The following is a 24,468-nucleotide window of genomic DNA, read 5'->3' on the forward strand; positions in this document are numbered from 1 at the left end:
AGGGGTGCGTGCTCAGTCCCCTCCTGTACTCCCTGTTCACCCATGACTGCATGGCCAGGCACGACTCCAACACCATCATTAAGTTTGCCGACGACACAACAGTGGTAGGCCTGATCACCGACAACGATGAGACAGCCTATAGGGAGGAGGTCAGAGACCTGGCCGTGTGGTGCCAGGATAACAACCTCTCCCTCAACGTGACCAAGACAAAGGAGATGATTGTGGACTACAGGAAAAAAAAGAGGACTGAGCACGCCCCCATTCTCATCGACGGGGCTGTAGTGGAACAGGTTGAGAGCTTCAAGTTCCTTGGTGTCCACATCACCAACGAACTATCATGGTCCAAACACACCAAGACAGTCGTGAAGAGGGCACAACAAAGCCTATTCTCCCTCAGGAGACTGAAAAGATTCGGCATGGGTCCTCAGATCCTCAAAAAATTCTACAGCTGCACCATCGAGAGCATCCTGACTGGTTGCATCACCGCCTGGTATGGCAACTGCTTGGCCTCCGACCGCAAGGCACTACAGAGGGTAGTGCGTACGGCCCAGTACATCACAGGGGCCAAGCTTCCTGCCATCCAGGACCTCTATACCAGGCAGTGTCAGAGGAAGGCCCTCAAAATTGTCAAAGACTCCAGCCACCCTAGTCATAGACTGTTCTCTCTGCTACCGCATGGCAAGCGGTACCGGAGTGCGAAGTCTAGGTCCAAAAGACTTCTCAACAGCTTCTACCCCCAAGCCATAAGACTCCTGAACAGCTAATCATGGCTACCCGGACTATTTGCACTGCCCCCCCCACCCCATCTTTTTACGCTGCTGCTACTCTGTTAATTATTTATGCATAGTCACTTTAACTCTACCCACATGTACATATTACTTCAACTACCTCAACTAGCCAGTGCCCCCGCACATTGACTCTGCACCGGTACCCCCCTGTATATATAGCCTCCCTACTGTTATTTTATTTTACTTCTGCTCTTTTTTCTCAACACTTTTTTGTTGTTGTTTTATTTTACTTTTTTATTTAAAATAAATGCACTGTTGGTTAAGGGCTGTAAGTAAGCATTTCACTGTAATGTCTGCACCTGTTGTATTCGGAGCATGTGGCCAATAACATTTGATTTGATTTGAACTAACTATCAGCACACAGTACACTGGATCCCCTCAGCGTCATAGCTGCTGATCAGGAGGGTTTACTATATTAGGATTCCAGAGTGATTTTTCAGCTCCTCTCACCCTCTATGCCGTAAAGCATTTGTGGGCCAAGGAGAAGGGTAAACGCCCTGTCTAGTAAGTGCTTATTAATATATTCTACTGCTGGTTTGACTTCTTAAGATGCTCTGCAGGTGATCAAACTATCAAATACTATCATTTAGATGTATTACATATAAATTGGCTGTGAATCTATTTATATTGTATGCTGCGGTTGACTACCAATAAATGAAACTGACAGCCTTCAAGATTATCTTTGGCAGACTGACCAAAATAAGTGATACCTCACAGCCATTCACAGTTCTTGGGTAGAAGATTGACCCATAGAATTAGTAGTCCACCCATCATGAAACATTCACTTTATTGTGAATGTCCGTTCTAGTCGTTCTATTTCTTATAGATGTACCTACCTGGTTGTTCTGCATGTGTCCATTCTTGAAGTCCATGATCCGGGGGGTGAAGAGCGGGTCGTGCTGCTGGGTCGTCTCCACCCTCTCCAGCCTAGGGGATATGGGACGTCTCCCTCCACTCCCCATGTCTCCTCCGTCCCCCACCCCAACCCCGTTGGCCTTGTGGAGACACAGGACCTTCCTGAAGCTCTGCTTGAAGTTGTCCGACAGGAAGCCGTAGAGGAGCGGGTTGGCGCAGGAGTTGACGTAGGTCATGATGACCAGGAAGAAGTAGACGCCGGCGGTGACGCTGTTCTCTGGTATGATGAAGACGAGGTTGACTATGTTGGTGGTGAAGAAGGGCAGCCAGCAGATGACGAAGACCACCACGATGATGACCACCATGCGGGTGACTTTGCGTTCGGAGCGGCGCCGCCTGGTCAGGCCTGCCTTGGCCCCAGCAGACTTCACCTGTAATGAATGGGAGGTTTTGGTCAGTGACTTTGCATGTGGAGCGGCGCCGCTTGGTCAGGCCCGCTTTGGCCTCGGCAGACTTCACCTGTAATGAATGGGAGGTTTTGCTCAGTGACTTTGTGAATGAATATCTTTGGACATGGATACCTTTGAACATCACTATATTGAGAGGATTTATAGAGTGGTTTGGAGAGGTTAAAGACCCAGGCCAGGGTTTAAGGCACTGGTCCATTGGGTTTGGAAATGGAACCAAACCTAAGAACCATTAGAATTAAGTTTGGGACAGTGAGAAGAAGGGACTAGGGACTGAAATGGAATGTGGCCTCAAACAATGAACAAACAATGAACAACATAAGACTAAAGAGGATGTGGGTTATAGCACAAACCAACTATACCTTGATGATGATGAGCAGGTAGCAGAGGCAGATGATTAACAGGGGGCCGAAGAAGCCCAAGATGGCCGTGTAGAGGATGAAGACTGTTGACCACAGCTCCTGGGGATCAGGCCAGCTCATGTTGCACGAGTTGAAGCGGTCCTGCACATCTGAGTAGATGGTGACTGGCAGCACCACCACGAATGACACTACCCACACCATCCCGTTGATGATCTTAGCCACCTTCGGCTGCCGCCACTTGGCGCTCCGAATGGGGTGCACCACGGCCAGGTAGCGGTCAATGCTCATCACGGTCAGGCAGAAGGTGCTGGTGAACTGGTTGATGGAGTCTACGGTCATGACCACGCGGCACAGGAACTGCCCGAACGGCCAATAGGAGAGCACATTCTGGGTGGTCAGGAAGGGAAGTCCTAAGATGTACAATTCATCTGCCAGGGCTAAGTTCAGGAGGTACATGTTGGTGACAGTCTTCATCTTGGCATAGCGCAGGACCACGTAGATGGCCAGCGTGTTGCCCAGGAGTCCCACCATGAATACAGTCATAGAGATTACCGCGGTGATAACGGTGCTGCTGTCCTGGAAGGGAGCGCTCTCGCCGGACCCGTTCATGAAGGACTTGGTGACCGTGGAGTAGCCGATGGAGGAGGAGGAGAGGTTGAAGTCCCCAGGATTGGAGGTGCAGTCTTGGGGATTCATGGTGGGGAGGTGGGGGTGGGGTTGGAGGTCAGGGAGATGGATCAGGAAATGGCCCATAAGGCTGAAAATAAAAACAGAATTGTCAGTTATTGAGGATGGAAAATTGACATTCTAGTAGCCTAAAGTAATGGACATTTTGAATAGACCAGAATAGAAGAAGAATATAGAATTAGAATAGAATTGAACATCATTAGTCATTCTGACATTTGTCTATGAAAACCATCTTATGGATGAGGGGTTGAGTGTTGTTTCAATGTGTTTGTTATGTAATACTGTGTTATTTAACCTTTTCCACTATACTGCTTCACCATTCCACTTTGTGCACCCACAACAGCACGTGGACATTCTCTGGGCAGGGGGCCCATATTGACACTGTTCTCTGTATACCTCATCAGAAGAACAGCAAATTTCCATGGACTACCTCAGGCAGGCATACAGTACATCCATGCACTTCTTCCACGTATTCCCCATGCCGCTTCACTACATAGCAGTCACCCTGCCACTGACTTGGTAAATAGCTGAGCGATGGGGCTGGAGAAATGTAACCAAAGTGGTCACCCCGCCACTGATTTGGTAAATAGCTGAGGCTGGAGAAATGTATCCACTCTCAAGTTCATAGACAGAGCTATGGATGCAAGGACTGACCTTCCATGATATCCAAATGATAGTTTTAACCATGTATTGAGGCTATACAGTGTTTCTTTACAATTGCATTGTTTACAAACAAATGCATATATTTGGGATTCTGATGGGGTTCTGATGGGGTAAGACAGTGGAACTAATCTCTTATACTCTTCAAGAATCAATGGGTTTATATCATGAATTTTCAATCCCAAAATGGATGTAGCAATCATAGATTGCCCCTACTTTAGGTTAAGACAGAAATGGTCAAGCAGGTTCCAATCAGCACAATTGGAGTAGGCTGGCTAATCTAGTCTATCAATGGGGTGCAAGTTCTGGACAATGCTGGTTGTATCTGAATGAAGACTAGGCTAGGTCAAGGGTTGACATTTATTGTTCCAGATGGGTTAGTGTTTCTGAGTAAACCCCCAGCCTTAGCTCCTGAAACCTGTTGCGCCAATAAGTGGTCTGATGTGGGGATTCATTGAACCGCCATCCAAAACATTGGAATGACGTCCATTCAACAGCCTAGTGTTGTGACTACAAACAATTGCATGTGGCATGGAGGCGAAGTTGCATGAATCGGTTTGACATTTCTGTCAATCTAAATCAAAACTATTGTATGGACATAATTGTCTGACTCTCACAAGTGTTTGCTATCATGTTATATGAGCAGTTGACACTCCTATGCAGCATCCTATTAAGTCTGCAATAACATAGACTGTAATTGAATCTGATTTACAATAACAACTATTCTGCATTTTCCCCAAGGTAGCTTTGATTCGGGCAAAATAGGGCAACCAAAATCATGACAGTTTCTATTTTCACTCATGAAAAATGGCACTTTCCAGTGCCCGGAAGTTGTTTATATAATATTCTAATTTATACAGAAAATAAAGAAAACAGAACATTACTTTTTTAATAACTCATGTTTGTGCCATTTACAGAGGCAATCTGCAGATGCTACATCAATTTTTGGACCGTTACATGATTGATATATAGCCATTCATTATTGAATAATATACCTTATCAATGCTTCATGAGCTTAGTTCAACTGTAGTACCCCATCAGAAGCCAAAATTTAAGCTTGTTTTACTCCAATGTTTGTAAACAATGTTAATGTAAACAACCACTATAGCTTTAAAACATGGTAAAACTATCATTTCAATCTCATAGATGGTCAGTCCTTGCATCCATAGCTTTGTCTATGAATTTCAGAGTGGTTATATTACTCAAGCCCCATCCCTCAGCTGTTTACCAAAACAAGTGGAGGGTGACCGCTTTGTAATATTTTGAACTGCAGATTGCCCCTTCAAACTACACTTTGCTATCTATAAAGGTCTAATCTCGGTTAACCCAGAACTAAAATCTCACATAATTCCTTTTTTTATGATTACGTAGTCTGTCCTTAAGAGATTAATAAAGGACACATTGAAGATAAACTGCCAGTGGCTTGATTTTAATTTCTTATGAACCTAATTTCTTAATCAAAATAATAACAGCGTATTATACAGTGACAATCATTCCCACATTAACATTAAGATGTTGGAAAAAGCTATGAAATGTCCATGATTGGCATAAGCCCACGGTAATGGAAGACTCATTATTGTAGTCTTCATCCTCATTAAATCTTCATAGTCCGTGTAACAACAAAAGAAAGTTACAGTGTGTTCGGAAAATATTCATACCGCTTGACTTTTTCCACATTTTGTTGCGTTACAGCCTTATTCTAAAATTGATGAAATTGTGTTTTTTTTCACTCATCAATCTACACACAATACCCCATAATGACAAAGCAAAAACAGGTTTTTAGAAATGTTAGCAAATGTATAATAAAAACAAAAACGGAAATATCACATTTACATTAGTATTCAGACCCTTTACTCAGTACTTTGTTGAAGCACCTTCGGCAGCGATTATAGCCTCGAGTCTTCTTGGGTATGACGCTACAAGCTTGGCACACCTGTATTTGTGGAGTTTCTCTCATTCTTTTCTGCAGATCCTATCAAGCTCTGTCAGGTTGGATGGGGAGCGTCGCTGCACAGCTATTTTCAGGTCTCTCCAGAGATGTTAGATCGGGTTCTGGCTGGGCCACTCAAGAACATTCAGAGACTTGTCCTGAAGCCACTCCTGTGTTGTCTTGGCTGTGGGTTGCTTAGGGTTGTTGTCTTGTTGGAAGGTGAACCTTCGCCCCAGTCTGAGGTCCTGAGCGTACTGGAGCAGGTTTTCATCAAGGATCTCTCTGTACTTTGCTCCATTCATCCCTCGATCCTGACTAGTCTTCCAGTCCCTGCCGCTGAAAAACATCCCCACAGCATGATGCTGCCACCACCATGCTTCACTGTAGGGATGGTGCTAGGTTTCCTCCAGACGTGATGCTTGGCATTCAGGCCAAAGAGTTCAATCTTGGTTTCATCAGACCAGAGAATCTTGTTTCTCATGTTCTGAGAGTCCTTTAGTGTGGGCTGTCATGTGCTTTTTACTGAGGAGTGGCTTCTGTCTGACCACTCTACCATAAAGGCCTGATTGGTGGAGTGCTGCAGAGATGGTTGTCCTTCTGGAAGGTTCTCCCATCTCCACAGAGGAACTCTGGAGCTCTGTCAGAGTGACCATCAGGTTCTTGGTCACCTCCCTGACCAAGGCCCTTCTCCCCCAATTGCTCAGTTTGGCCGGGCGGCCAGCTCTAGGAAGAGTCTTGGTGCTTCCAAACTTCTTCCATTTAAGAATGATGGAGGCCACTGTGTTCTTGGGGACCTTCAATGCTGCAGAAATTGTTTGGTACCCTTCCCCAGATCTGTGCCTCGACACAATCCTGTCTCGGAGATCTATGGACCATTCTTTCGACCTCATGGCTTGGTTTTTGCTCTGACATGCACTGTCAACTGTGGGACCTTATATAGACAGTTGTGTGCCTTTCCATATCATGTCCAATTTACCACAGGTGGACTCCAATCAAGTTATAGAAACATCTCAAGGATGACCAATGGAAACAGGATGCACCTGAGCTCAATTTCGAGTCTCATAGCAAAGGGTCTGAATACTTATGTAAATAAGGTATTTCTGTTTTTTATTTTTAATACATTTGTAAAAATTTCTAAAAGCCTGTTTTCACTATGTCATTATGGGTTATTGTGTGTAGATTGATGAGGAATGTTTTTATTTAATCCATTTTAGAATAAGGCTGTAACGTAACAAAATGTGGAAAAGGGGAAGGGGTCTGAATACTTTCCGAATGCACCGTAATAAAAATAGAAAATGTGTGTCTGCTAGCTTGTCTTTAAGTATTTATGGTTGATAGGATAGGATAGGATAGGATAGGATAGGATAGGATAGGATAGTATAGTATTGGATAGGATAGGATATGATAGGATAGGATAGCCTGAACATGTGAAAGTTGGTTTGGTGTCTCTAACGTGTACTGTTCAAGTTTCAAGTTTTAAAAAAAGTCGTAAAGAATACACATGGTATACACCATCCAACGAAATGCTTACAATACAGCATCACAACGAAATGCTTACAATACATGTTCCTTCTCAACAATAATAGGTCATAAAAAATAAGAATACAAACATAAAGTTACTGTTATAGATGGTGGGTTATGTTATGTTAATTTATGCTAATTTCAACCGTTTCAATAATTTAGGCCGAGACTATGAATATGGAGTTTACGCCCCCCGCCCCTCTGGAAACTTCTCTCCCAAAACTAAGGATCCGAATCACGTTCTGCGCATCATAATTCTGAACAGCTGAAATAAAAATGTGGTGGCGATTTGAACAAACATTCCAAAAATATATACACTGAGTGTACAAAACAGCAACACCTTCCTAATATTGAGTTGCACCCCCTTTTGCCCTCAAACAACCTCAATTCGTCAGGGCATGGACTCTACAAGGTGTGGAAAGCATTCCACAGGGATGTTGGCCCATGTTGACTCCAATGTTTCACACAGTTGCATCAAGTTGGCTGGATGTCCTTTGGGTGGTGGACCATTCTTGATACACACGGGAAACTGTTGAGTGTGAAAAACCCAGCAGTGTTGCAGTTCTTGACACACACTCAAGCAGGTGTGCCTGGCACCTACTACCATTCCCCGTTCAAAGGCACTTCAATCTTTTGTCTTGCCCATTCACCCTCTGAATGGCACACATACACAATCCATGTCTCAATTGTCTCAAGGCTTAAAAATCCTTCTTTAACCTGTTTCCTCCTCTTCATCTACACTGACTGAAGTGGATTTAACAAGTGACATCAATAAGGGATCATAGCTTTCATCTGGATTCACCTGGTCAGTCTATGTCATGGAAAGAGCAGGTCTTCCTGATGTTTTGTACTCTCAGTGTATACTGTATATGAAGATTATCTGTCTGTTGTAATGGATATTGCTGTTGCACACGCAAGACACAGTCTACACATTGCATTGGGGGAAAAGTATCAACATTTTTTGTGATGATGTAATCTTTATAGTTATGCTGCCATATAGCCAGTTGCTAAAAAAAATAGCTCAGCCTCCCTATAGCCAATGTTTCTACATCAAATCGCTACTACTGACTGCCTGTCTGTGTCTTGCTTGTTGATATGCTGTGTACATATAACCTGCCTAAATAGCTCTATGTAGGCCAACTCCCCTCCTGAAAAAAGAACATGAAATCGCTAGACTGCCTGTTGTGTCGTTCTTATGTTTGCTTTGATTACTGTTACAACAGACAAAGAACTAAGTTTGTTTGAACAAGCGGCAGCGGAGTCATGGAGTGAGTGAGCACTGAAGCAGCAACTGAAAGGACTCTGAAGGGGAAGCGCGCAGCGGATCCTGCAAATGCACAGAAATCTCAGTACCTTTAGCGTAGCCACTCCATAATTTAACGTTTTGAAAATGTTGAAGTGGTTTCAATATTTGTAGCTGAAATGGTTAAACTGCATTAGCATTATATCTATATACATTGAGTATACTAAACATTAGCAACCCCCCCAACATTAGTGACATTAATAAGGGATCATGTCAGTCTATGTCATGGAAAGAGCGGGTGTTCTTAATGTTTTGTATACTCAGTGTATGTCATTATAGTCTATATCATGTCATTAAAGTTTATAAAGGTTTTAGAGAACTTGAAGTTAGGATAGCCTAAACATTTAAAAATGGGTCTTGTAGCCAAGGAGCAGCACCATTTTTAATAGCTATCACTTTGTTCTTATGGTTTCCATTCAAATCCATATTAATTTATGCAAATGTTAAATGTATATATCAAAAAAGTATAAATAGTATCAACAAGCCGAATGCAAGCCATCTAAGTTGAGTCAGTCTGCACATTTCAACATTGGTTTGAAGTTCATAGCTTAACCCTGTAAGACCCATGGTTGCACATATGCAATGCCTCCTACATTGCGTCGTGTACAGGTCCTAAACTAAAACATCATGTCAAACACTACCTAGCTTATGGCTTATGGTGAAATATAAGGAAAGGAGTTGCCACTAGTTCAGGCCACTGAGGGATTTGAGCAGGAAGAGAGTGAGGGGAAGACTACAAACTGGACTGAAAGGGAGAGCCCCACTCTTACCAAGTTCTACCAAGTTAGCTTGCTATAGTGAGCCATAGCTTTTATTGTTTTGGGCTGCCCTGCTAACCCTCTTTAACCTGTATTGAGAGGGCAATAAAACCCTGTTGTCTGGTTCAACTTGATCTACCATCTCCTTGTTCTGCTAGTTAGTTAGCTGAGGAGTAGACCCAGTAATGCCACACTATGATAAGTAGTATTTACTTGGTAATTTTCTGACCATGTAAGTAAAGTATTACCAACAGTACAGCGGTGTGAGAATCTTCATGTGTGAGCTGATTCTGAACAGAGTAACCAGTACAGCTAAAAGTATAGCACATGAAGTGCATCGTGTACAGTTCCTAAACTAAAACTTTGTGAAACACTACATGGTGCATCTCCTTAGACCCAAATGTATCTCTGAGCAGTATTTGTTGTGCGTCAGTATAATTATCGTGGCATTAGCAACCTCTGAAACATTAAAAACCTTTCCACTTGTCTGAGACCCATGGTCCACCAAACAAGCATATGTTGTAAGCCATCCATGCAAGTACATGACATTCAATATTTTTTCCTCTCTTCTCTAAGATGTAAGTGAGAGCTGAGCGAGAGCGAGAGCTAGAGAGAGATTTGTAAGTTGGATTAAAGGTTTGCCAAACTGAGACATAGGCCCACATTCATATACAGTGGGGAAAAAAAGTATTTAGTCAGCCACCAATTGTGCAAGTTCTCCCACTTAAAAAGATGAGAGAGGCCTGTAATTTTCATCATAGGTACACGTCAACTATGACAGACAAAATGAGGAAAGTGTAACGATCCCGGCTGTCTGAGTCGGGTCCTGTCTGGTGACGAGTGTTCCTGTTCGTAATCTCCAGTTTCCCGAGGGTTCGGGAACGCTCCGGGGAGCGCTCTTGTGTTCCGCACCTGCATCCCATCAGCAATCTGCACACCTGGTCCTGATCATCACCCTTCTTAGGCTCTGGCCGAACATCCAGTTCCTGCCGGATCGTTAGCCATGAACAGTATGTTTGTCAGCGTATCAGCCTTGAGTTCTAGCGTTAGTTTTTGTTGTTTTGCACCTTGTTGATTTGCTGTGTACTCACCTCCGTTTTGTTCTGTCTGCAGTCTCTCACCCGGAACCTTCACCCAACCTCTGCCTGATGGTCGGCGGCTGCCGAGCCATGTCGGGACCTACCACTGCACCCTCAACAACCCATCCACGCCACCCGCTCTGTCCCTGGATTATTCAGCCTCACTCGGGAGTCAATTAATAAACACTCACCTTTTGCTCTAAGTACCTTGTCCTGGTCTGCTTCTGGGTTCTGGCGTAGTAAACCGTGACAGAAAGAAAATCCAGAAAATCACATTGTAGGATTTTTAATGAATTTATTTGCAAATTATGGTGGAAAATAAGTATTTGGTCACCTACAAACAAGCAAGATTTCTGGCTCTCACAGACCTGTAACTTCTTCTTTAAGAGGCTCCTCTGTCCTCCACTCGTTACCTGTATTAATGGCACCTGTTTGAACTTGTTATCAGTATAAAAGACACCTGTCCACAACCTCAAACAGTCACACTCCAAACTCCACTGTGGCCAAGACCAAAGAGCTGTCAAAGGACACCAGAAACAAAATTGTAGACCTGCACCAGGCTGGGAAGACTGAATCTGCAATAGGTAAGCAGCTTGGTTTGAAGAAATCAACTGTGGGAGCAATTATTAGGAAATGGAAGACATACAAGACCACTGATAATCTCCCTCGATCTGGGGCTCCACGCAAGATCTCACCCCGTGGGGTCAAAATGATCACAAGAACGGTGAGCAGAAATCCCAGAACCACACGGGGGGACCTAGTGAAGAACCTGCAGAGAGCTGGGACCAAAGTAACAAAGCCTTCCATCAGTAACACACTACGCCGCCAGGGACTCAAATCCTGCAGTGCGAGACGTGTCCCCCTGCTTAAGCCAGTACATGTCCAGGCCCGTCTGAAGTTTGCTAGAGTGCATTTGGATGATCCAGAAGAGGATTGGGAGAATGTCATATGGTCAGATGAAACCAAAATAGAACTTTTTGGTAAAAACTCAACTTGTCGTGTTTGGAGGACAAAGAATGCTGAGTTGCATCCAAAGAACACCATACCTACTGTGAAGCATGGGGGTGGAAACATCATGCTTTGGGGCTGTTTTTCTGCAAAGGGACCAGGACGACTGATCCGTGTAAAGGAAAGAATGAATGGGGCCATGTATCGTGAGATTTTGAGTGAAAACCTCCTTCCATCAGCAAGGGCATTGAAGATGAAACATGGCTGGGTCTTTCAGCATGACAATGATCCCAAACACACCGCCCGGGCAATGAAGGAGTGGCTTCGTAAGAAGCATTTAAAGGTCCTGGAGTGGCCTAGCCAGTCTCCAGATCTCAACCCCATAGAAAATCTTTGGAGGGAGTTGAAAGTCCGTGTTGCCCAGCAACAGCCCCAAAACATTACTGCTCTAAAGGAGATCTGCATGGAGGAATGGGCCAAAATACCATCAACAGTGTGTGAAAACCTTGTGAAGACTTACAGAAAACGTTTGACCTGTGTCATTACCAACAAAGGGTATATAACAAAGTATTGAGAAACTTTTGTTATTGACCAAATACTTATTTTCCACCATCATTTGCAAATAAATTCATAAAAATCCTACAATGTGATTTTCTGGATTTTTTTCCCTCATTTTGTCTGTCATAGTTGACGTGTACCTATGATGAAAATTACAGGCCTCTCTCAACTTTTTAAGTGGGAGAACTTGCACAATTGGTGGCTGACTAAATACTTTTTTTCCCCACTGTATGATAGACAAATTAGAGAGATTGTTTCCCTTCCAACATCAAAATAACTAAAATGTACACTACCAGTCGAAAGTTTGGACACACCTACTCATTCAAGGGTTTGTGCTCCGTGTCTCCTTATTTATCATTTTAACATGTTAAAATGAGCGCTGTCAGAGTTAATCAGTTAACGTTTTGTAATTTTAATGCACAATTGTTTAAATCGCATTTTCTGAAAGAGTTCAAAATACACTGAAAACATCCAAAATACATAATATATACACTACCGAAGTTAATGTGATAACGTGACAACATGTAAAAGAAACATGTGATAACATGAAGCTACACATATGAAAACATGATCTCATGGTGAAATAAATGTGACAACATTGGGATGCAACATTTCAACATGTGATACCATGAAACTACATGTGACAACTTGTGAAAGTTTTTCACATGTTAAAGTGCAAATTAGATTTTCACGTGACAGTTTTTCACGTAAAAATGCAATTCCACATGTGAAAGTTACATTTTCACATGTGAAAATGCAAATTCAATTTTCACATGTGAAAATAGAAATTAGATTTTCACAATCTGCAATTCAATTGTGAGGTGAAAACATGTTATTCTCTTCATATATAATTTGTATTTGTAAGAGAAGTAATGAAATGGTATGGAGGTTTTAAGGTAAATGGTATGCCGTTCAGCAAAATGTTAGTAAAAATCTTAAATCATTGACAATATGATTACATTTGACATGATAACGTAGTACTGACTTTTCAATATGACCCCACCTGGGTATGCTGATGTTTCTGCTGTGCCACTAAGTCTGTAACATTGTCAGAAGGCCCATCACATTCATTACCTATAATACATCTCTGCACTTAGCAAAAGAGTGCCATCTGCACTGCTATTTTAGTTATCAGTTAATCTGACTATTCTCTCATCATTGATTCTATTTACTTATATCAGCAATTTGAGTTTTTTTTGTATAGTTGTCTAATGTTGTTAGGGCATATTATGTTTAAATGTTACTCCTGAATCACTATGTCACGCCCTCAGGGGACTCAGGGGACTCTTATATGTTGAGTCAGGGTGTGTATATTCTTTGTTGTGTATGTTCTATGTTGTTTTTCTAGTAGGTGTATATCTATGTTGGCCGGTGTGGTTCCCAATCAGAGGCAGCTGTCGCTCGTTGTCTCTGATTGGGGATCATACTTAGGCAGCCTATTGGCACTAGTGTGTCATGGGATCTTGTTCCGGTTAAGGTTTGTTGTATCTACCTTAGGACTTCACGTTTCGTTTCGTTTATTGTTTTGTCGTGTGTTTAGTTAGTTGAATAAACATGTACGTATATCACGCTGCGCCTTGGTCTGTCCCGTCATTAGACAAACGTGACACACTATGATTGTTACAGGAGGGGGTCGCAGCGAAGCGACCCATTAGGTGTCCTCCTCCGACAACCTTAGGCACCTCCTCACTCACAGTTTGGACTAATCATGATCCTATTGGTGTCACCTGTGTCTACCTGTTCACCTGTGTATTTATGCCCTCACTTCCCTGTGTTCCCTTGCTCAGTTTTCTCTGTTAGTTTCTTGATGCCAAGCAGTACGAATCAGTGTCTGATCGCGAGACATATGTACAGGTACTTGAGAAGTGTTCTCCCTGTTTCATTGTTGTTTCAGTCATAGTTAGTATTTTGTATTTTTGCTGTCAGCCTGTTTTTGGAGACCAATTTGCTCCTCCTTTATTTTATCGTGACAAGTCCGTTATTTTGTATCCTGGCTTTGGGACCACCAGTAAAGATCCTTGTTTCACCATCTATGCCTACTGTCTATACTGTACCGCACATTGTTCACACCTCACACCAACCCTTAAATAAAATAGTTTTTCTTGAATGTATCATACAAAGCTGAGATTTACTTTGAAGTCCAAAGTGTCGGAATACAGGTGAAATCAGTTATTCACACAGACATGGTGGCGTAGCAGGAAGATCGGAATGCCGGGAACCAAGAAGTTGTGAGTTCAAATCTCAGGTGAGGACACGTTGAATAATAATGACTATATAAATATACAGTGCATTTGGAAAGTATTCAGACCCCTTGACATTTTCCACATTTTGTTACGTTACAGCCTTATTCTAAAATTTATTAAATTTGTTTTTTTCCTCATCAATCTACACACAATACCCCATAATGACAAAGCAAAAACAGGTTTTTAGATTTTTTTGCAAATGCATAAATATATTTAAAAAACGGAAATATGACATTTACATAAGTATTCAGACCCTTTACTAAGTACTTTGTTGAAGCACCTTTGGCAGTGATTACAGCCTTGAGTCTTCTTGGGTATGATGCTACAAACTTGGCACACCTGTATTTGGGGAGTTTCTCCCATTCTTCTCTGCAGATCATTTCAAACTCTGTCAGGTTGGATGGGGAGTGTCCGGGCTCAAGGACATTCAGAGACTTGTCCCGAAGCCACTCCTGTGTTGTCTTGGCTGTGTGCTTAGGGTCATTGTCCTGTTGGAAGGTGAACCTTCACCCCAGTCTGAAGTCCTGAGCACTCTGGAGCAGGTTTTCATCAAGGATCTCTCTGTACTTTGCTCCAATAATCTTTCCCTCAATCCTGACTAGTCTCCCAGTCCCTGCCGCTTAAAAACATCCCCACAGCATGATGCTGCCACCACCATGCTTCACCGTAGGGATGGTGCTAGGTTTCCTCCAGACATGGCGCTTGGCATTCAGGCCAAAGAGTTCAATCTTGGTTTCATCAGACCAGAGAATCTTGTTTCTCATGTTATGAGAGTACATTAGGTGCCTTTTGGCAAACTAAACTAAAAAGCGGGCTGTCATGTGCCTTTTACTGAAGAGTGGCTTCAGTCTGGCCACTCTACCATAAATACCTGATTGGTGGAGTGCTGCAGAGATGGTTGTCCTTCTGTAAGGTTCTCCCAGCTCCACAGAGAAACTCTGGAGCTCTGTCAGAGTGACCATCGGATTCTTGGTCACCTACCTGACCAAGGCCCTTCTCCCCCGATTGCTCAGTTTGGTCGGGCGGCCAGCTCTAGGAAGAGTCTTGGTGGTTCCAAACTTCTTCCATTTAAGAATTATTGAGGCCCTTCCCCAGATTTGTGCCTCGACACAATCCTGTCTCGGAGCTCTACGGACAATTCCTTCGACCTCATGGCTTGGTTTCTGCTCTGACATGCACTGTCAACTGTGGGACCTTATATACAGTGGGGGAAAAAGGTATTTAGTCAGCCACCAATTGTGCAAGTTCTCCCACTTAAAAAGATGAGAGAGGCCTGTAATTTTCATCATAGGTACACGTCAACTATGACAGACAAAATGAGAAAAAAATTCCAGAAAATCACATTGTAGGATTTGTAATGAATTTATTTGCAAATTATGGTGGAAAATAAGTATTTGGTCAATAACAAAAGTTTCTCAATACTTTGTTATATACCCTTTGTTGGCAATGACACAGGTCAAACGTTTTCTGTAAGTCTTCACAAGGTTTTCACACACTGTTGCTGGTATTTTGGCCCATTCCTCCATGCAGATCTCCTCTAGAGCAGTGATGTTTTGGGGCTGTCGCTGGGCAACACGGACTTTCAACTCCCTCCAAAGATTTTCTATGGGGTTGAGATCTGGAGACTGGCTAGGCCACTCCAGGACCTTGAACTGCTTCTTACGAAGCCACTCCTTCGTTGCCCGGGCGGTGTGTTTGGGATCATTGTCATGCTGAAAGACCCAGCCACGTTTCATCTTCAATGCCCTTGCTGATGGAAGGAGGTTTTCACTCAAAATCTCACGATACATGGCCCCATTCATTCTTTCCTTTACATGGATCAGTCGTCCTGGTCCCTTTGCAGAAAAACAGCCCCAAAGCATGATGTTTCCACCCCCATGCTTCACAGTAGGTATGGTGTTCTTTGGATGCAACTCAGCATTCTTTGTCCTCCAAACACGACGAGTTGTGTTTCTCCCAATCCTCTTCTGGATCATCCAAATGCACTCTAGCAAACTTCAGACGGGCCTGGACATGTACTGGCTTAAGCAGGGGGACACGTCTTGCACTGCAGTATTTGAGTCCCTGGCGGCGTAGTGTGTTACTGATGGTAGGCTTTGTTACTTTGGTCCCAGCTCTCTGCAGGTCATTCACTAGGTCCCCCTGTGTGGTTCTGGGATTTATGCTCACCGTTCTTGTGATCATTTTGACCCCACGGGGTGAGATCTTGCGTGGAGCCCCAGATCGAGGGAGATTATCAGTGGTCTTGTATGTCTTCCATTTCCTAATAATTGCTCCCACAGTTGATTTGAAGCTGCTTACCTATTGCAGATTCAGTCTTCCCAGCCTGGTGCAGGTCTACAATTTTGTTTCTGGTGTCCTTTGACAGCTCTTTGGTCTTGGCCATAGTGGAGTTTGGAGTGTGACTGTTTGAGGTTGTGGACAGGTGTCTTTTATACTGATAACAATTTCAAACAGGTGCCATTAATACAGGTAACGAGTGGAGGACAGAGGAGCCTCTTAAAGAAGAAGTTACAGGTCTGTGAGAGCCAGAAATCTTGCTTGTTTGTAGGTGACCAAATACTTATTTTCCACCATAATTTGCAAATAAATTCATAAAAAATCCTACAATGTGATTTTCTGGATTTTTTTTCTTCTCAATTTGTTTGTTATAGTTGACGTGTACCTATGATGAAAATGACAGGCCTCTCTCATCTTTTTAAGTGGGAGAACTTGCACAATTGGTGGCTGACTAAATACTTTTTTTCCCCACTGTAGTTAAAAAAGTAGGTACCTGTAGATGGAAAGATTAATTGATTGACTGAATGATTGATTGATTTTTACTATTACTGTTGATGGGTTAGTAAGATGTAAGAACATTTAAATAGTTATAATTTATAAACTTTTGACAATTCTAAAGTGGTTAAATGTTTGAAACTGAAATGTTTATAATAATATAATATATAATATAATATGCCATTTAGCAGACGCTTTTATCCAAAGCGACTTACAGTCATGCGTGCATAATTTTTTTTGTGCATGGGTGGTCCTGGGGATCGAACCCACTACCTTGGCGTTACAAGCGCCGTGCTCTACCAGCTGAGCTACAGAGGACCACCAGCTGAGCTACAGTAACACACTACGCCGCCAGGGACTCAGTTGCATTCAAACGTTTACCACTGTTTTCTTATGGTTGGCATTGAGCCCATGAAGTTTTATGCTAACCCATGTTAAGTTATGGAAATGTAAAGAAGATCAATTTTTTAATTGGTTAATTAGTTAATTGATTGATTGATAGGATAGCTTGAACACAAGAAAGTTGGCTTGGTGTCTCTAACTCGAATGGTTCAACAGTTATCATTACTATTTGTGGGTAATTTAAATAGTTTAATTAAAAAAGTTTTGAAAATGTTACATTTGTTTTAATATTTGTATCTAAAATTGTTAAAAAGCAGTAGAATTTAAAATGTATTCCACTGTGTTGTTACGGTTGGTTTTGAATCCATTATGTTTTATCCTAATTTATGCGATTTAAATTTTTTACAGTTTATAAAGGTTTTACAGAATTTGAAGTCAGGATATTCTGAACATTTTCAAAGTTGGTATTGTAGCTTAATTGGCCAAGGAGCAGGACCATTTTGAATATCAATCACTGTACTCCTATGGTTCTCATTGAAATCCATGTTAATTTTTGCAAATTCAAAACGGTTATAGTTCAAAAAGTATAAATAGTTTCAAAAATCTGAATGCAAGCAACATAAGTTTTAATTTATAAGGCCATATTGAGACAGCTTTCATTTTACCTGTGTACCTGCATTATCCAGCAGACTAATGACAATTACCGCATATGCTCAAAGGACTGTATCTCCTTGACGGTGCCTAAGGTCCGTACAGGTGAAAAAGCATCCCATTACTCTGGCCCCTCTACTTGGAACAAGCTACAAAAGGACTTGAAACTTCAGGAGCTTGTCTCTTTAAATTATTTTAAAGCTAGAGTCAAATGGTGGAAAATGATTTGCGGTGTTGTCAATGTTTTGACCCCTAGTCAACCACTCCTCCCAACCAGCAATGTCCTGATCAATGTGTAAACTAATGTTTGAAACTGTAGTGCTTTGTGTTGTAAATGTTTGAAACTTCGTGTGCTGCTTTTTGGGCCAGGTCTCTCTTGCAAAATATATATTTAATCTCAGTGAGACTAACCTGGTAAAATAAAGGTAAAATAAACGAAATAACTAAATTAAATAAAGTTGGGTCAGTCAGCACTTTTCAGTATTGGATTGGAGTTGATAGAGAAGATTACAATCATACATTTGCTACACCTGTCTAAGGGTGTGAATACTCCCACAAGGAATTGTACATGAGGAACATATTGAACGTGAGCTGTGGTGCATCCCCATGTCATAGCCTAGGAGTGGGAGGACAACATGATGATATTCTATCAATAGGCTATTCGCTCCAAAAAGCTTTTTCATCGCCATTTGTCCCATAATCTTTTTCACCAACAAAAAATTATCCACTCTAGTCAAACATATTTTGTGTGTACATTTTACAGACAATTTGCTGTTTACTTCCACTTGTCTGGAGTTTTTTTTTACGCAGAAAAAGGGTTGGATTGAAACGTGGCAACTGTCTGCAAACCGGCATGGTGACATTCTTTCCACACCTCTTCTTTGGCTGCATTTACACAGGCAGCCCAATTCTGATATTTTGCTGCTTATTAGTCTTTTGACCAATCAGATCAGTAAATTGCATTTCAAAACGCATCAACCCATCCCAAGACTGTAGAATGATGTAGCCCAGAGGTGCCAGACAAGCACCCTTTACATTTACGTCATTTTAGCAGACGCTCTTATCCAGAGCGACTTACAGTTAGTGAGTGCATACATCTTTTATTTTTTTTTCATACTGGTCCCCCATGGGAAACAAACCCACAACCCTGGCTTTGCAAACGCCATGCTCTACCAACTGAGCTACACGGGACATGTCAGCTCTTTGACAATAATTGGGCAAAAGATCAGAATTGGGCAGCCTGTATAATCTTCTTTCTCTCCAATTGTCATGTCACACATAACAAAAGCATGGTTTTCTATAATCAAATTATCATTCCTGTCAACGCTCCCTGCAACAAGAACGAACCAGAAATGTGGCATATCTGTTCATTTGAAACCCTGGATAATGGCCGTGTGAACTATCTCATGACATTTTTGGCTAACCACATTGGAACATTCATGTCCTGGCAATAAATCATCTTCTCATCTGTGATCATCTGTGACTTCTGTCACAGTAAAATACTATGATAGGTGACGCTGGGCAAATACCTAACGTCAAGACAGATAGTTTCACAGTCAGTCACTAATCTCCTAAAAAAAAAGTACACACAGGCAATGCTGCATACCAATGCAAATGCCTGCGGGCAAAAACATTCTCATGCTTTGAATTGTTCGCATTTTACAATTGTATAATACATATAAAGTTGGTTCAGCCATGTGAAAAGAATAATATATACATACTAGAAAAGTAAATTTCCTAAAGAATATGTGTGTGCTTGCTAGCTTGTGTTGAAGTATTTATGGTAGTGCTTGTGACTGCAGTAGTAACAGTAGTGACTGGTTATAGTTGATAAAGTAGGTAGATTGAAAGATTGATTGATTGATTGATTGATAGCCTGAATATATAAAAGTTGGTTTGGTGTTTTTAGCTTGAACGGTTCAAAAGTTACTGTTATTTTTGATGGGTTATGTTATGGTAATTTATGCACATTTCAATAGTTATAATTTATAACCTTTTGAAAATCTTAAAGTTGCTTTAATGTTTGTAGCTGAAATGGATAAAGAGCAGTAGCATTTAAAATGTCCACCACTGTGTTCTTATGGCTGGCATTGAATAAATTAAGTTGTATGCAAATGTATGCAAATACATTTCTTTATATAGTTTAGAAAGGTTTTAGAGAATTTTGTAGTTAGGATAGCCTGAACATTTTAAAGTTGGTCTTAATTGGCTGAGAAACAGGACAATGTTTTATGCTGCTGCTACTCTGTTTATTATCTATGCATAGTCACTTTAACTCTATCCACATGTACATATTACCTCAATTACCTCGACTAACCGGTATTTTTTACTTACTTTTTTCTTAAAACTGCATTGTTGGTTAAGGGCTTGTTAGTAAGCATTTCACTGTAATGTCTACACCTGTTGTATTCGACGCATGTGGCAAATAAAATTTGATATGATGTTGAATAGCTACCACTGTATTACTATTGTTCTCATTCAAGTCCACATTAATTTATGCAAAAATAATAATATAGTATTATTATTATTATTATTGTTATTATTATTATTATTATTAATATTATTATGTAAGAACTCTAGTGGTCTTGCCTTCAGCAAGCACATTAATAATAATAAGAGTCTGTAACGGCCCAGCTACACCACGCGTCCATGAGACTTGCTTCATACGAAGTTGATAAGAGTCCTACTGTAGTCAATGTTACCTGCTACATTGGCACGTGCATAAAGCGTAGACATTGGCAGCTGCTGTAGCAGCAACCTAACATTATGTTTGGAGTCTCTTTTTCTCGGATCCACACACGTAAACACCATACAAAGTGCCTGAAATAATTGGTATGAATCTTTTTTTGACACTTTCACTCAGCTTCATAGTGAAAATGTAATAGAAACATGAATAATAGTAGTAGGCTACATCAATACAATAGTAGAAGGCTACCTGTATGAAAAAAAAGGGCTTTATAAATAAAATTTGATTGATTGATTGAAAAACAAATATAACTGTAGTCTTCCTAGTTCATAACTAGAGGCAGTTGCAGAGCTGATTGTCTACCTTGTATTATAATTTGAGGCAGAGGATGCTGTAGACCCCTCCCCCAACCCTCCTTTGAAGTTATTCCGATTTGAAAGGACAGGACAAAGTTGGCAAAATGGATGACACCCGTTTGATCATCGAAGTTGAGAAGGACCCTTTGCTGTATGACCCTAGCAACCCCCAATACAAGGACGCTTGAAAAAGCATGGAATGCTGTAGCAACCGTCTTCGGAGAACCAGGTCTGTTTTGTCAACAAAATCAATTGATGTGTATTTGTTCTGGCTTGCAAAGTACAGACAGCTAGCCAGTGGCAGCCGCTGATTGGTTGAAAGCCCGGGGCGCGGGTCTATTTAGAACAAGCAGCCAGCTCACAAACGAACGAGTGCACCAGGGAGAACGCAACAAGCATGCAGATGCTATAAGTGAAAGCAGATTATCTAACTGGGGATAGCTAACATAATGTCACAAAGTATGATGCACTAGCAAGTTAACTTTAATTCTGAAATAACTTCCTATTTCCGAGTTAGTCAGATATTAGTTTAGATAGACTTGACATTGGCATGGGAGCCAACTAGCTAGCAAGCTACCAGCTAGCTATCTGCTTATCAAAGGTAGATAAAGGGTTAATTTGACAAAAAAATCTACCAAACTATTTCACGTTACTCAAAATTACTGTAGCTAGCTAATTAATTAATTTGATCATGCTTTGTTATACACCCAGTTTTATGCTATTTTAGTCAATATGTTAAACACCATGGGGGAAACATGCTTTTTTGTCCTACCAGATCTGCGATGAGAAGGTTCTAGCTAGTGTATCCCTCTGTCCTTCGACTCTTGTTGGATGTAGATGTCCGGTTTATCAGGTCCCAGGCTCCCATGACTGTTTTGATTATTTATTTACAAGTTAACTGTACAATTAGCTTTTTGATTTAGCGGCATCTGTACCTGATAGAGCAGATCTAGTTTCACGCGGAAGTAAGCCGTCAGGTGTGAGAGACTCATTGGGAGGAAGACTAGAGCAAACACAGAAGTTCTGACTGAGTGAACATTTCAACACCCCAGGGTGGTCCATTTACTTTGTGCTGTAAAAATGTATGCTATGAAATTCTGTGATTTCATTGGGGCAGTTGCCCCTCATAGCAAATAGCTGGCAAAACAATCCAAGCAATGTTCGCGCAGCCTATGCGCCCGCGGAGCTGCTGCTGCTGGCAGAGTCACTGAGGGGCAGAGTAGTAAGTTACTGCACCACTTGTTTTGAACAATATATTTTTTAAACAGGAGAATGTACACATTTACCACACTTTTATGAACATTTAAAACATAATCCATGAATTATATAATATTGTTATTTTTTCTATATATATAATTATTACTTTTTTCAGTTTGACCAATCACATGTGGGGCGCTGCCCCTAACGGGCGGCCGACACTGCAGCTAGCCAGCAACTGTTCAATTGTTGATTAATGAATGAGGTTAATGAATTGACTGCAGATGGTTGTAGAATTTTTACTCAACTTTATTTTTGATATAATGAGAAATATGGTTGTCGTCATATAGTCATATACCCATATTGGACCGAAAGTCAATAGATTCCTTGCAGAAGAGACCTAGTACTACTGATTCTGCTTCCACCCACGCATCTGTTTATCTCTCTGGTGTAGCGTGTAAAATTACAGCACTAATGTCCTGTTCACAGTTTGGGCACGCGCCATCCCGGTGTAGCTCCTCTGTAAGAGTGTTAGAGTAGTCTTGCTTTTAGCAAGCACACCAATAACTTAAAACCTGATATTCAATTGCTTAGGGACATATTAAACAATGCAACTTTAATCTTGTTTTAATAATTCCCCTGAAAAAAAAAAAGTATTTGCTAGTTCTATTCATTTCTATTGAGAGACTTACCTGAGCGCTTCATACACTGTCCATGGCACGTCAGAGTTTAGCCATTCGCGCAGTGCGCATTTCCATGTCTTTTCCACCTCAGACGCGCGCCTTCATCGAGGTGGTGCTGTTAAAGACTTGTATCAAAGCAACGAAATGTTTTGAAGAAATTGACTATGTTACACTTTATCGCATTACAAAAAGATAGTGCCATCTCTGCGTCCACAACGATCAAGTCCTCGTCTCAATTCCAAGCGCGAGCGGCACACACTCAATAATCCGTTTTTGCATTTTGCTGATCTCAAAACGCCCACAATCTAATCATTATTGTTATGTAAACTAACATACATTTTCTTATCAAAGTAACTTGTTTGATTGTGATGAATGTGTAGTTTACTGTTAGCAAAGTAAAACAGCAAGATCCAGCTCTGCAGGGTGCAGAATTCATTTGAAGGTGGGAACGCAGTTAATTCGTCTGGAGCTTTTCGGCTAGTCCTTTTGGAGAGGGAGGCTGGCTGCTGCGCTGGTATTTATATATCACAATAACGTGACAACGTCACTATGCTTCTGTGCAGGTCTCTCACCAATAGCTACTGATCCACCATAAAGCCATACATACATTACTCACCTGTTGCACAAGCTAAGACAATAGGACTGATGCAACCTGGACTCAGGGGTAGACGTAACATAGTAAAGGACAATCCGGGATGTTCTAATTAGTATGATATGTTACATTTGGTATGGTATGTATTCATTTGTGGATGTCCATCATCCATTTCATATGATATGTTACGAATTACAATTCATATGATATGTTACGAATTGCAATTCGTACAATATGTTACAAATTTGCAACTGGTATGATATGTTACGAATTCCAATTTGTTGTTGCTAACGTTAGCTAGGTGGTTAAGGTTAGGGTTAAGGTTGGGGTTAAGGTTAGGGTTAGGCGTTATGTTAAAGTGTTAAGGTTAGAGGAAGGGTTAGCTAACATGCTAAGTAGTTGCAAAGTAGCTAAAAAGTAGTAAGTAGTTAATTAGTAAGTTGCTAATTACCTAAAGTGCTAAAGTTCGTGATGAGATTCGAACAAACAACCGTTGGGTTGCTAAACATTCGCATTATATATGTTACCATACCAAACATAACATATCATACTAATTTAATTTACACGGATTTACATTTACTATGTTACGTCTAGTCTATGAGACCAAGCTGACTGATTACATTTTGCACAACAGCTGTTTTTAGCATTAACAACTTTATTTATACCTTTCCAAATATCAAAGTCTTAGCTTTTTTTAAATTTATTTTTATCTTCAGTTAAAAATATATGTTTTTTTAATTAGGCTATGACTATCCAGGATTCTATACATTTTTTCTACACTTGGGTTGATGTATGGTTCAAGACATTAATTTCAGAGGAAAGATGTTTTCATATAGAAAGCTGAACAGAGTCTATATCAATATATTGGCTATATTCCTAATAAAGCACAGTGTCAGTGAGTTCATTATTTGAGCCTCCCTCTCCATGGCTGTGACTTCTGGCTTGGAATGCTTTCATGTTGTTTTATGTTGACAGATGAATGGTTGTACAGACACTAATGAACTAAGATCCTAGAAAATAGATTCCT

At 41.2% G+C, this 24,468-nt stretch overlaps 1 protein-coding gene across 1 annotated transcript in view; it reads right to left on the bottom strand.

Moving 5' to 3' along the window:
- Window positions 1–23,320, bottom strand: part of LOC121551288 (somatostatin receptor type 5) — a 39,211-nt gene extending 15,891 nt beyond the window's left edge. Inside the window, exons 1-3 of the mRNA XM_041863860.2 lie at window positions 22,859–23,320; window positions 2,473–3,229; window positions 1,625–2,074 (exon numbers count right to left, since the gene is read on the bottom strand). Of these exons, the coding sequence (XP_041719794.1) occupies window positions 1,625–2,074; window positions 2,473–3,225 (1,203 nt within the window). The 5' untranslated portion in view covers window positions 3,226–3,229; window positions 22,859–23,320. The remainder of the gene's footprint in view (window positions 1–1,624; window positions 2,075–2,472; window positions 3,230–22,858) is intronic.
- Window positions 23,321–24,468: the final 1,148 nt, after the last annotated feature.

This window comes from Coregonus clupeaformis, chromosome 35 (genome assembly GCF_020615455.1).
Source record: "Coregonus clupeaformis isolate EN_2021a chromosome 35, ASM2061545v1, whole genome shotgun sequence".
NCBI lineage: Eukaryota > Metazoa > Chordata > Actinopteri > Salmoniformes > Salmonidae > Coregonus > Coregonus clupeaformis.